Raw genomic sequence first — 14,411 nt, 5'->3', positions numbered from 1 at the left:
TCTGCGGGTTGAAGGTGCTCCCAAGTGACCAGGAGAAGGATGTGTAATGTAAGACCTGCACAGGTGTGTGTCCAGCAGTTTACTTCAGCCTCCAGTTCTTTCTTAAACTTATCTTCTTGTCTCCTCCAGGGAGCTCAGCTATTTATCCACTTTAATTTTTAAATTTTTTATTCATGTATTTATTTTTAAGATCTGACCCCTATTGTCCTCTTGGTCTAATCATTGCTTTAGAAGAGTCAACATGTGTATTTCTGGAAGCACTGAAAGATGGAGGCAGTGATTCTTCAAGGAGCACCTGAACTTTGGGTGACCCCCAGCTCCTAGGCCACAGTGATGAAATAGATGCCAAGTTCACTACTGTGGTACCAGTAATTTCTTAAGGCAGAAAATCACCATTTTCACTGACGGATGCAGGCAGTGCATTTTTATTATAAGATAAGGAATGGCCACCTAATACTTCATTCATCCCTTGTGCCTTTCCTGTTCTGAACTTTCCATTTGTGTTAACAGGAGAGGAAAAGAACTGGTTATACGGAATCTAGTTGATTTTAGATATTCGTTTAAGTGGTTTAATTTGATGTTGTGTTTTTCAGAAGGTCTTGAATATCCCTTTTTTTTTTAATTCTAAGAATTTTAGACTCCTGAAATTGTTGAATATGTAAGAAAAGCATTTGGTTTGAGAATTCTCATTTTACAGTCTCCTTTTTTTTTTCACTTCTCGATCTAAGTGGAAAATTCTGAATTTTTCAAAAAATATATTTTTCTGTGATCTTGCTATACCATAAAGTTATAATCAAAAAGCAGCCTCAAGTCAAATTTAAGAAACTAGAATATTGAATTTGGTGCTCAGAATCTTCCTCTGTTCTCCACTCCCTATTCCTCAAGTGAACTAGACATTCGTACAACGTCAAACCCAAAAAACCTCACGTGTATACAGTGGAAAAAATGATTAAACATCCAGAAAAAGCTATGGCTTGTAAGGAGACCTTCTTTTGAGTACCAGGGTGAGATTTGAGTGATGATCCCAGAGAAGATGAAGACTTATAGGGCAGTGAAATCTCAGGCAGTCACTTCCGTGGAATTATTGTGTTACTGTGTCCAGTTAGCCTCTGGGTGAGGGGATGCAGCACACAGTTTAACATTTACAGACAAAACCCTTCGTCTCTAGCACGTGATTTCCCCACTCCTCCTATTGATCAGTTGTATTTATCTATGGGATTTTTATATTTATTCCAAGAGAAAGGGAAAAAAATGGGTCAAACATTTAGATACAGATTCTATCATGAACATGGAGAGTAAGGTGTGGGGATGTAGAAAATTTGGGCATGGAATCCAACTTGCCTCTCCAACGTTTTCAGAAAATTTATACAGTCAGAGGATAAATACATTCACAGAGCCTTTCCTGAGGTCCCTATAAGACTAAATGTTTTCCCATGGACTTTACCCTCTGGTGGGTGACAAGTTGCTGTTAGTTTTGAAAGGCAACCAGCTCCAATCATAGGTCCCGGGGGGCTCAGGATCCCTTCCAGCCCACCTGCAGCTGGGGAGCTCCCTCTGCTGTGTGGGCTGATCTCAACTCTCCCTCAAGGACCATCTCTCACCTGTTAACACACACAAAATCCATTTGGATCCAGGAGGTGAACAGGCCTCCACGTCTCTCGAATTTTGTCCAAAGTACCATGGGTTTGGGCTGTGTGCGTGGCAAGGTCTACAGAACCCACTGCACAGAGTGTGTAACAGCATCAAGGTTTCCACCCCACAGAAAATGACAGCAGGAAAACAAACTCAAACACCAACAAGACAGTCTTCCCAAGCCATGCATGTGATATACTGGCTTCCAGTTTTAAGTACCTCAAATGAATAGCATCTGACAACAGAAACAAAAGTACAATGAGCCTGCCTTGCAAGACCTTTCTCATTCAGTTAACTGTGCTCATAATTAGAGACTCACAGAGGCCTGCTCCCCACCTGGGCCTCATGGAGGTCACTCATTCTACCCTGAAGATCTCCTACTATTGCTGGGTGGTGGGAGGTGACTAGTGTTGGCTGTTGGTTAGTTTTGTTTAGAGACCTCAGCATGGTTTGGTCACAGATATGGGATCTCTTTTAGAATCAGAAATCTTATACCTCCTGTCTGAAGGTAAGAAAGCAGTATTTCAAAGCCTTTTTCCTGAACAAGAATGAGTTTTGAGAGAGTTTACATTTTCTATAAATTTTAGGACAGTTGGTTATAAGCTAAAACAACAAATAATAATTGGAGATTAAAAGTTTTCTGGTAATTTCACAAAAGTGACAAATTCTCTTTGAAATTCACCCATCTTAAAAACTATTTTGTAAAAGGGGTTTCTGAAAAATTGATTTGTAAAAAAAAGAAAATACAACCGAATTCTCACTTTTACTCTTTTTCCCATAATTTACGTTTCCATATTCAGTACTGGGTTTATATGTTTCTTGAAATTTTGTAAGAAAGTACTAGGGATTTGGTGGCCTAAAACAACAGAAATGTATTCTCTGTCAGGACTGGAGACCTGAGGTATGAAATCAAGGTGTTGTCCAGGCCAGGTCCTCTCTGAAACCTGCAGGTGAGGACCCCTCCTTGCCTTCTGTCACCTTCTGGTGGCCCCAGGTTTTCCTTAGCTAGTGGTTTCATAAGTCCAATCACTGCCTCTGTCTTCATGTACTTTCTTTTCTATGTACCCCTGTGTTTGTGGCCTTTCTCCTCTTCTTATAAGGCCACTTGTCATGTTCATTACAGGCCCACCAGTCTGCAGTATGACCACATCTTAATTACCTACTTATGTCGACAATGAATATTTTCCAAATACTGTTACATCCTGAGGTCCTGGAGTCTAAAACTTCATTATAATTTTTAGGGGAACAGAAATCATCCAATAAGAGTGCACACAAACAATTCTTAATTTAATACATGTTATAAGGTTGGCGTATAGCGAGCTCCAATATTCATAGTAGCTTCTCCATTTTCCTTCATATATGTTTGTTTTTCTTTCAGATGCTTATCTTGACTTCGTTCACTGCATGGTTAATTAGAGGGCTGGAATTCTCAGGGCAGCAGCCTGCTACCTACTAGAAACCCCTATTTGTCTTGGTACCTTCAGAAGCCAGAGGTTAGACCCAGGATCTCTTTGCAAGCATCATAAAAAAAGACCAGGCCAAAGATAGCAAAAACTTAAAGAGATAGAGTACAATAAAAAGGTAAATAATATTGTGACTAGTGAAATATGGAACACGTGTAATTCTGCATGTACTTCTACACCACGATTTTTCTCAGTAAATGAGATTATTGCCATAAAGTTCAGAGTTTAAAGGTAAACATCATTTTTGCTCAGTTATCTTTTCAGCCTTGTCTCAAAATCTTATTCTTGAGTATTTCCCAGAGAATATGCACATCAAACACTCTTGTGGAATCTTATGTAGTATTGTCTAGCTAATTTGTCTCCGTGGTCAGTTAAGTCTGACTTGGATGTAAATTACCCAAACTTGAATAAGACAGCAAAGTCTACACTTTCAATTTCTCCAAGAATCTATTTTCAGGACAAAAGCAACTTGACATTAGCACTATTTTTCAGGAGCCGTTCACTTCACTGTGACCTGCACCAGGTGACACATGAGAACAGTCATGTCGTTTTCCCGTTTAATGAAAGCTGGTGTGACAGACTGTCCCCCTGAGCAGTAGTGGCCTGGAACCCTGTTCCATCAGGGACCACTCTCAACTAAAAGCCCAGGAACGTGTCAGTGATAGACACAGGTCACCCTGAGACATTACAATAAAGGGTCCAGTCATTGCTCTGCTCACAAACTGCGTCTCCCTTTGAATTGTAGACTCACGGCTGGGCCTCCAACACACAGGCAGTGAGAGCCTTAGGTCCTCACACAGGGATGACAAGACCCGGGAAACCCTGAAGGACCTGGTTCTACTTGATGAGAGAGAGTCACAGGGGAAGAGTCTTTCTAAGCACCACTCAGGAACGAATATTATCAAACCATTCTTTTTTCATACAGTTCCATCATCCCAAGTGAAGTTTTTCCTCAAAAAATGCTTTGATTAAGATGCCATGTATATCTATATACATGACACATATATAAAAATGAAGAGAGAGGTAGAGACATAGATAGAATTATGATAGAATACGCACGAGAATGAAAAAAGTTGTTCTCGGGTATTTCATTTTATTGTCTTAGGCATAAAATTCTTGCACCTTTCCTTACTGTCTTAAACTGAACGATCAGCTCTGCACAACAGACATATTTTTTTTCCCGGTCAAGTTCTTGTGATCTAAGTGGTCTTTGATATGTAATTCACTAGGTGCCAGGAAAAGACCATTTCTAACACCTGATTCTAACATTCTTAAACAGGTAACCTGGGAACTGCAGTGACCTGACAGCTCTTGAAACAGCTCGACTCCACGCTGCTATTTGGAGAAAATTCTGATGATCCGCCCTGGGGTGGAAGGGGCTGTTCTCTGATCTAGATCAGCCAGGAAGAATCCGAGCGAGATGGCCCTTCCCCTGGCGCACATTGACCCTGGACACACATGTCTACACGGCTCAAATGCTTCCTGAGAGCTGCAGGTCATGTGCGCTGCGTTCTGGCAATCAATCTGGAGTTTCACATTGCGACTTGTCTTCCCACTGTTCTAAGCAGTATGGTCTTTAGCTATTGGTTTTTATCCAAACACAGAAGACCTTTATTTCATTTTGCTCAAAGTGGAGCCCCTCCCACTGTCTCCCTGTGTCTTTCCCCACTGCTGCCCCCACCTGGGGATTTGCATGCTGTTCCCTAGGGAGGCCCTTCCCTTGAGAGTCTGAGATAAAAGCTCAGCTCCAGTCTTGCTCTGACTTATCAGCACTCCTCAGCTCAAACTTCTGAAAATGAGGTTCCCTGCTCAGCTACTAGGGCTCCTCATGCTCTGGGTCCAGGGTAAGCACACAGGTGAGAGGAGGAGGAGAATGGGGGGAGGAGGTGAGCTCTGGGGGCAGCACTGGACACCATGTGTGCTCTGTCTGGGGGTTAGATGTGTATGACGGGCCCTGCGGGTGGGTGAGTGGTGTTTAGATCTGTGAGAGAGAGGAAGGTTCCAAAGAAACAAGTACCTGTGCTCTGATGAAGACCATGACATAGAAAGTATGGGTAAGATTGCATGACTTCTAGAGACTTCTTTTTGTATTACAAATTTGGGGTTCTCTTTGAAATTTAATATTTTGAGTATTAATGAGAAAAAAATAATTTAGCCTGAAGTAAATAACAAAGGGAAATTCTGAACATGACTCATAAAATTTGTCTGAAATCTTGTCATTTTCTCTGATTATTTTAGGATGCAGTGGGGACATTGTGCTGACCCAGACTCCACTCTCCCTGTCTGTCATCCCTGGAGAGCCGGCCTCCATCTCCTGCACATCCAGTCAGAGCCTCCTACATAGTGCTGGAGTCAATTTTTTCAGTTGGTACCTGCAGAAGCCGGGCCAGTCTCCACAGCTCCTGATCCATGGGGGTTCCGACCGGGACACTGGGGTCCCAGACAGGTTCACCGGCAGTGGGTCAGAAACAGATTTCACTCTTAGAATCAGCAGGGTGGAGGCTGAGGATGTTGGAGTTTATTACTGCATGCAAGCTATAGAAGATCCTCTCACAGTGGTACAGCCCTGAACAAAAACCTCTCCTTTCGGGTGGCCCAGCTGCCCACGTGTGTTGACTGTCTGGGGAGCAGGCAGGCAGATGGTCTGAGTCTGTGTAGGAGGAAGCTGTTGGAGGTCAGGGGAATAGGGTGAGGCTGAGGCCACAGGAACATGGGTATCTCAGCTGCACCTCAGACAGTTCAGGTTAAGGCCCCATCAGCTGCACAGCCTTGAGTGACAGAACCAGCAGGAGAATGGATGGGTCTACATGGTCTCTGAACAAACAGACTTGAGGAAGGAGAGGAGACCAAAAACTCATCCTACTTATCCCTCGTGTACAGTTAGGTTTCACATAAATGTAGTCCATACAGCAAGTGGACAACTGAGGCAGATTTGTAGCAAAACAAGGGAAATATGTTGGGATTTGACAGTTCTTGGTATATTTTTAAGAAAGTAAAATGTCATAATATTCAAAAGTAGTTTTTCCCACTGTTCCCACTTTCTGATTCTCCTTCTTAAGACAGACCTTCCTTCTCCTTCAACAAGTGCCAGATCACAGTCTACACGAGCTGCCCTCATGGAGCTTCAGTTGAAAAAATTTAGTAAAAATTTGGGGTTATGTGTGTCCCAATATCCTTATATAAATTCGTGGTAGACATCATATCCTAATGCTAAATATCTCTTATTTGTCTCAATTACCTTTAGCAGATAATTTGTCTTAAAATTTCAAAAGTTACGATTTAAAAATAAAATAACCATGAACTGGTAGGTATAGGACATAGAATTTACCCCATAGAACACTGGAAGTACACAGAATGATACGAGATGGTTTTTTTTTCCCTCAAAATGGAGGAATTTTAAAGTGTGGGAAGAGTGCAGGAATGCACACAGGAAGGGAGTCTAGGGGACACACACAGTTGGACATGATCTGCTCTCTGGCTTCTATGTGGTGGGATTAACCATGGTGGTGGTGTGGAGGGTTGATGGTAAGAACCCAGAGAGGAGACCCAGTATGTTCCTCATGGAATCACAGAGAGGAAGGCACACCTGCCTGGTGTCCTAGGTGATGTCTGAGATGCTACAGCTGTTACAGGACAGGAGCGTGTGGAGCAGGGCTTGAGATGTGTCATCGTCAAGAGCTTAGTGATGTTCCTATGCAGAGACCTGAGGTCATGTCCCACAGTCACTGTCAACCTAACTCAGCCGAGAAGAGTTTCCAAAACTTATTTGGTCCTGGAGGTGGTCCAGCAGAGCCCGTGTGGTTGATTTGGGGATGTGTGACAGTCAGTGATATGTAAACCAAAAGACATAAAGGGTAGAAAAAGAGCAAATGCCAAGGAGATGGTGACCACTTGGAGGAATCACACATATATGAAGGGTGATCTGGGTAGGTTTGCAAAAGAAAAGGTTCCTGTTTAAGCAGGAGATTCCTGCTTTCCTGCCCTGCACTCCCCAGCCTGACTGCTGACTCAGGCTTCAGCCATGTTCCCTTTAGAAAACCGGCCAAGAGATAGAAGTTACCCTTGGGGCCACCAAACCTCAGCTGGATTCTCTTTTCCCAGGTGGGTTCTTCTGCTTGGGCCGAGTCAGAACTTCTGTCCACATGCAATTTTGGAAAATAATATATAAGAACCGATTGTTTAGTAAATATCAGCTCCAATCTGAAGCTTTGCTATTTCATGTCATCTAAATCTTATATTTCCCACTCTTCTTTGATTTTTTTATCACATATTTTATTTTAATTTTTTGAGTATATTTGATTTACAATGTCGTGTTAGTTTCTGCTGTACAGCAAAGTGAATCAGTTATACATACACATATATCCACTCTTTTTTTTTAGCTTATTTTCCCATGTAGATTATTACAGAGTATTAAGAAGAGTTCCTTGTGCTACACCGTAGGTCCTTATTGTTTATGTACTTTATATATAGTAGTGTGTGTGCGTTAATCCCAATCTCCCAATTTATCTCTCCCCCCTGCCCCCCAGTAACCATAAGTCTGTTTTCTACATCTGTGACTCTATTTCTGTTTGTAGACAAGTCCATCTGTACCTTTTTTTAAGATTCCATCAAGAGAAAAATGGGTAAAGAAGATGTGGTACATATAGACAATAAAATATTATTCAGCCATAAAAAAGGACTAAAGAATGACATTTGCAGCAATATGGATAAACCTAGAGATTAGCATACTGAGTGAAGTAAGTCTCTGATGTTTTGAAAATGTGAATTCTTTACTTTGCTTTTTTATTACGTTGTACTTACCTTCTGCAGGAGTTGGTTTTCCAAACCATCTAATGTTCTATCTAGGAATGGATATTCATGCTTCTATTTTTTTTTCATTTTTTGTGTTTTCATATTTTTAAACAAAATAATTTGGGGGGGTTAAAATCTTGGTATTCTATTGTCACCAAAACAAATAAATTCAAACAAATAAATACAATGTTTTCATATGAATCTTCATGTCTTGAAACCTTGTCTAACTCACCTTTTCTAGTGATACTTGTATAGAAAGTGAGTACTTCAAATGTGTTCCACTTTTTAAAATGCTCTAAAAATATTTCTGATCTAACTAGGGACATGCTAGTTACATGTTCCCCATGCTATGATTGACATAAAAGAACTTCCGATTCCTGGACTGTATAATCCTGTTGCTGGTTAAGGGAATAAAACTTCTTAGGGATGATTTCCTTTCCAACTTAGCAAGTGTCATTAAAATTGTATTCTTAACTAGAAGCTCAAGAAAAAAAGTGGTTTACGTTAGAGAGTTTGCAACACACACAAAGAAACACAAATCTTCAGAGTGCATTTCTCCACACGGTCACAGTGGGGACACACTTCCATTCAAACTTCTATTGATTTCTCACTACAGTCACCAGCGAGGAGCCTGGAGACGCTGCACACACCTCTGTGACCAGGACCCTCCTTGGACCCTGCACAGTGAACAGCCCAAAACACAAACATCCCAGGAGGCTCAACCTTCAGGGCAGCAGGAGCAATAGCAGTGCCAAGAGGACAAGCTGACAGTAGGCTGGGCTCAGGTGGAAATGAGTGTAGAGCCTGGAGGAAGACGCCACGTGGAGGCCTCAGACACAGCCACGGGGTCCTCATCTGTGTAAACAGGGGTCAGGGGACCAGCAGGACAGCCTCCCAGAGCCTCTTCCTTCCTCCCCACTAAGGAGCTCATGGCCCACAGACCCTCCAGGGAAAAGCTGCCATGTCCCCCCTGAGGCATCCACCAGGTTCCCTGGTGTGTTCACTGTTGTTCACCAGGCTGTTCTCGAAGGGTCAGTTATGTCCAAGTGGCTGATGTCTTTGATCAAATCTGTGTCCTCACAGACCCAGGTGGCAGGGCTGCTGGCCCTGCAGGCTGGACCTGCTGCAGAGCCCTTTGCTTTCCTGGCCCCACTCAGATCTGGCAGATTCCATGTCACTGGGTCCACGAGCCAGACCAGCCCTCTTACGTGTGGAATGTGTTGTGTCTAGAAGTCAGAGAGGCTTTCAGCTGATTCTTTCTTTAAGGAAAAGACTCACATTCAACACCCTGGAAGGGAATGTCCATCCCCGTCCTGTGTATGGGGCACACGTAAGAGCTCTCTTACTGCTGGGGGAAAGTATTCAGTGTGGTTTGGTGCCAGCTGTTTGGTGCCCAGAAATGTAATCTGGAAGCACCTCCAGGTAAGGGAAACCATCTGCCAGAAAACAATTAGAATGTCACCAGGCAGCTGAGAAGGCGTCTCTGTGTGACTTTCAGATGATTTTGTTTCTCTTTAGACTATTTCTAGACTGGTGCTCTAGATGGGAGGGTTTAAAACTGAAATTATAATTTCCGTCTTGCATTGTCCCATTTTCACCGTACAGTGTACCCACTCCTTAGATATCAGCACAGCTCTTTTCCCCTCTACTCCTAGTCTTTGCTCTTCCAATCATCACTTTTGGGCCCTTGATTAACCAGCTCCCCAGAAATCTCTGTCAACCCTTATCTCCGGCCAGCTCTCTCTGAAGACTAACTTGGTAACTAAGTGCACTGCTCACATATTTGGTATATTAACAGTTTATCTAAGAGTCTGACATGATTGGGCTGTAGTGTGGGAGCTGCACACTCTTCTCCAACCAACAGATGATACTAACGTGTCCATGGACAATCCCTGCAGTGTTTTCTCTCCCATTACCTGGTTGCATGCTCCTATTACAGCAAATTGTAAATTGATGAAGAGGTGTTAGGACAAGGATGGTACTTGATGTGGGGGACTGGGACCCCTTCCCAAGGAAATGAAGTGTCTCTGCTAAATTTGCTTAGACCCAGTCCTACAAGAACCACCTCCATCCTAAGATTGATTGTCACTTAGAGCCACCCATGGTTATAATTTAGTGGATCCGAAATTAGCAGATTATTACGGGCAGCTCAATCACATAGCAGCTTATTGTCCTATAGAGAAGTCTACCAAAGGTTTCTGACACTCTGGGAGCTGATTTTTTGTCAATGTTTAGTTTTTTTGTTTTGTTTTGAGCCTGGCATGGTTTTCACTAGAATCTTAGAAATCTGATGTGACTTGATATCAGAGCTTTTCAGACTCTGCACACATATCCTTATCTAATATAGATGCAGCCTCACCAAGTGATGTGCTGATCATGTGGCCCAAGTGATGGAGCCACTCATACTGATGCCTAAACCTCATGCAGAGTCCTGTCCTTTCCAGGACTCACATGATGTAACAGGCTTCCAAAGCAGCTGGCAGACAGGATGGTGTCATATACTCAGTGGTGTAATGTGGTGTCTCCACACTCCACAGAGGTCTGCAAAATACTGTGCTTCCTTCTCAGTGGTAGAAGGTACAGACTCATTTTCAACCTTTAACTTGAATAGGATAAGCCAGCAGGCCTGAGACATGTGGACCCCTGACCTAGCCACTGATGTGGCAGGCTCATGAATTTTAGAACAAATTGCATTTCACCTTGTGGAACACATATATTTTTACAAGTCAACGTGAGTCTTTGCAACATTTTGTTGGTGAGGTCTCATTTATGTAATGTCTTCAATAAGGATTGTGTAGTGGGATGCAGGACGGATTATCCAGATACTCAAAGTTCCCTCAGCCTACACTGTGACAGAGAGCAAGACAGTCAACGCTGTCCTGGGCCAAGACTGAAGATGGGATGAACTGTGGATGCCTTGCAGAGGAATGCAAACTATACCAGGAGTGTCTGAGATCGTGGGTCTTCACGCTGCTTCTCTGCTGTGTATATGATCACGCAAGGACAAAACTCTTTCAAATAATGGGTAACAAGTGTCACTATGCAAGATGCATAAGTTGTAGTTACCACACAGTGTACTTCTACATTTGTGTGAGGGGAGATCACATGTTAAATATTCTTATCATGCACATACACACACATACACACACACACACGGACACAGACACAAACAACCACAGCAATAAACAATGGGTGCAAGGACTCATTCGAAGGAGAAGGAAATGTCCATTACCCTCATCTTGGTGATGGTTTCACAGATGTGTGCATATGTCCAAACTCATCTAACTGCATACATTAAATATGTGGAGTGTCTTGTATGTCAATAAAGCTGTGTTTCCTGTAGATATGGCCTAGTGATGGATGTGATACTATCAGCTTCATGAACAGCAGTCAGAATGCCATAGGGAAGACTCGGTGAGACACCACATCAAAATCCTGTAGCTGTCGTGTCACAAATCTGCCATTAGATGGCAGACAAACACCACAATAAACAAAAGTCATAAGCATGATCTTGGAAATACTGAGAAAGTAACTGATCCTGTCCCATTTTCAACAGGAGCCCCTAAGGCTTGAATGGGTTCAGGTATGATGGGGACACCTGCGGAGGAGCTGCAGCAGTGCTGAGTGGTGGAGAAACCCTCCCTGTGCCCTGTGCCCTGTGCCCTGTGCCCTGTGCTCTGTGTCTGGAAGCCTGGCCTTGCCCCCTCCTTGCTGAGATGGCTGTGTCCCCAGAGCCCAATTCCAAGTTTTCCGAATAGGCTCAATCCCAGGAGGTCATGTTTCCACAACTGCTGAAGCTGATCTTGTTGGCGAGAAGATTCGAAAGTTCATTTCATTGACATCCTCAAGGCCCCATTATGTCACAACCCACTTGGAAAGATAACTTTGTGGGCTCTCTTTCCCATCCAGATTCAGTTCAATACACAGTGAAATGCAAAATGCGGCAAAAGAAGCTCTCGGCCACGTGCACGGGCAGCCTCCCCCTTCTGCTCAGGTGTACAGATCCTAGCTCTGCCAGGCTGTGCGTGGCGCCCTGCTGCTTGAGCCGCTGTGTGAAGCCTTTCCTGAAGCCGAAGCCCAGGACTGTTCTTTTACATAAGTGTCCTAATGCTGTTTCCTGTTACTGTTACTATTTACTAGTTACTGCACTGTGAATTGAGGTTTCTGATCACTTGAACTTAAAATTTTCCAAAGGATTCTATAAACTTGAACCTATGTAAACTGGTAGTGGAATTGGAAATACCGCTTGTTTTTTACCCTAAAATATCAAATCACTGGAAATATAGAAGAACCATTGCTTAAAATAAGTGTATTTTGAAAACTGGTTAGATATAACAATGGTAGGCCACATATTGTCTATAGCAGCACAATTATGGCATGAGAGTTCATAATTTCATAAAATGTTCAAAATGTTTAAATTCAAACCATTAAAAACCCTTAACCAGAAGTATAAATTAACTTTTCAAATAATCTTTGTAATGAATCTGAGACAGAATATGATCTTGTTCCGGAAGTTGTGCAGAAGAAGGAAGGGATCAGAAAACACACACATACACACACACACACACACACACTCTCTCTCTCTCAAGCATTATCTGAATAAAAGTAATACTGACAAACTTAGTAGCAGCAAAGGTGCATATTTTAATTAGCTGCATGTTTTAATGATATTTCAGAACCTATTCCACATCAGATGGGTTGGCCAAAAGTTTCCTTTGGGTTTTTCTGTCTCATTTTACAGAAAAAGCAGAATGAACTTTTTGGCAAACCCAATACAATATAAGATCTTCTTCTCCTCTATACACAGACTATTGCTTTGGATGGAGGCATTTAGAATACATTTGGGGTAGAAAGCTATTAAGAGGTATCAAGTAACACTTCTCTGATCTAACACTTGTCTATATACCAGCTGATCCTCGAGTCCTCAAGGACACACACGACACCGGGAACACTGTGCCCAGACAGGCTGCCACTGTGTGTTGTAGACACAGCTTCCCTGTCTCTGCAGCCACCACAGGAGGACTGGGGGCCTCCCTGGTCTTGTTCCACTGATGGCAGAGCTGGTTCCTCTTCATCCCCAGGGCTCCTCCTCCCTGTCCTCTCTGCATCTCCCAGCAACTCCAGGGGATATGGTCTTGGTCTCCACCCTCCTTTGCAGAGAACTGACTTTACTGGATTTGGGCTGATTTTCGGTTGATCCTAACCCAGGCTCCAATTCCAGGGACCTTCTCTCTAACTGGAGAGAGAAGCAGTGATTGTTGGTGAGATGATCAGGACGGGCGTCACTAGACGTAGGAATGGCATCCTCATCTCACCCCAGCTCCACACCCTGCCCTGGGCCAGCAGCGGCACCACCTCAGGAGGGGACACCCTGTGCCTGGGTCCCCACCCTTTCCACACCGTTTGGGCTCCAGCCCCGTGTGCAGGGCACCTGCCTGCACCTTCCTCCGGGCTTGTTTCCTCACCCTGCTTGAGCCCCAACACCCTGCACCCACCCCAAAAGAACTGTATTTACAGGACAGTAGACTGATTCTGTCCTGTGATTCTCCAGGGGGACATCTGTTCTCTGCAGTAAATGTGTGCTGCGCTGGTGGGACCCAGACCCCAGGGGGGTCACTGCATCTGTGCTGCTGTTGAGATCAGCTGTGCCCAGCCCGACCCCATCCCCTGCTGATTTGCATGTTCTCAGAGCCCAGCCCACTGCCCTGCACACTTACTAATTAATAGTCTGGTCACAGCCTGTGCAGGAGTCAGTCCCAGTCAGGACCCAGATGAACATGAGGGCCCCCATGCTGCTCCTCGGTCTCCTGCTGCTCTGGCTCCCAGGTAAGGAGGAGAACCCTGGGAATTTGTTCACCTGGTATGGTCAGTACTGCCTGGCCCTTCAGGGAAGGCTTCATATAACATCATTAATAGTGTGGATGTGTGTTTTTGTTTCCAATCTCAGGTGCCAGGTGCAACATCCAGCTGACCCAGTCTCCATCCTCTGTGTCTGCATCTCTAGGTGACACAGTCACCATCACTTGTCAGGCCAGTCAGAGCATTGGCAAGGAATTATCCTGGCATCAACAGAAACCAGGGAAACCTCCTACCCTCCTGATCTATTATGCATCCAATTTGCACACCGGGGTCCCATCCCGATTCAGTGGCAATGGATCTGGGACAGATTTCAGCCTCACCATCAGCAGCCTGGAGGCTGAAGATGCTGTAGCTTATTACTGTCTACATGATTACAGTAGCCCTCCCACAGTGCTACAAGCCAGAACATAAACCACCCAGGGAAGCAGCTGTGTGAGACTGCGCTGCCCCAGCTGCTCCTCCTGGTGCCTCCATCTGCTGAGAGCGTTTCTCAGAGGCGACCACACTTTGAAGGTCAGAGGAAGGTTGTGAGAGAAGGGCCAGGACACCTCCCTAGCAGCCTAACTCTCTCCCTCATCAGCCCCAGACACGACAATGACTGCTGATTTAATGAATCAGAAATGATTACACCTGAGGAGTTGGAGTTCCAGCATTAGTTAGGGTTTA

General features: G+C 44.0%; 2 gene segments (V, D, J or C); both read left to right on the top strand.

The window, feature by feature from the left end:
• The first annotated feature begins 4,890 nt into the window (after positions 1 to 4,890).
• On the top strand, positions 4,891 to 5,665 carry LOC130857629 (immunoglobulin kappa variable 2-28-like). The segment is given in 2 exon segments: positions 4,891 to 4,939; positions 5,334 to 5,665. Coding segments are annotated over 2 exon segments (381 nt in total).
• Positions 5,666 to 13,651: 7,986 nt separating this feature from the next.
• On the top strand, positions 13,652 to 14,156 carry LOC130857628 (immunoglobulin kappa variable 1-6-like). The segment is given in 2 exon segments: positions 13,652 to 13,712; positions 13,834 to 14,156. Coding segments are annotated over 2 exon segments (378 nt in total).
• The last annotated feature ends 255 nt before the right edge of the window (positions 14,157 to 14,411 follow it).

Source organism: Hippopotamus amphibius, chromosome 7 (genome assembly GCF_030028045.1).
Source record: "Hippopotamus amphibius kiboko isolate mHipAmp2 chromosome 7, mHipAmp2.hap2, whole genome shotgun sequence".
NCBI lineage: Eukaryota > Metazoa > Chordata > Mammalia > Artiodactyla > Hippopotamidae > Hippopotamus > Hippopotamus amphibius.
The sequence above is the reverse complement of the archived record's forward strand: the minus strand, read 5'-3'. Positions and strand labels throughout refer to the sequence as shown.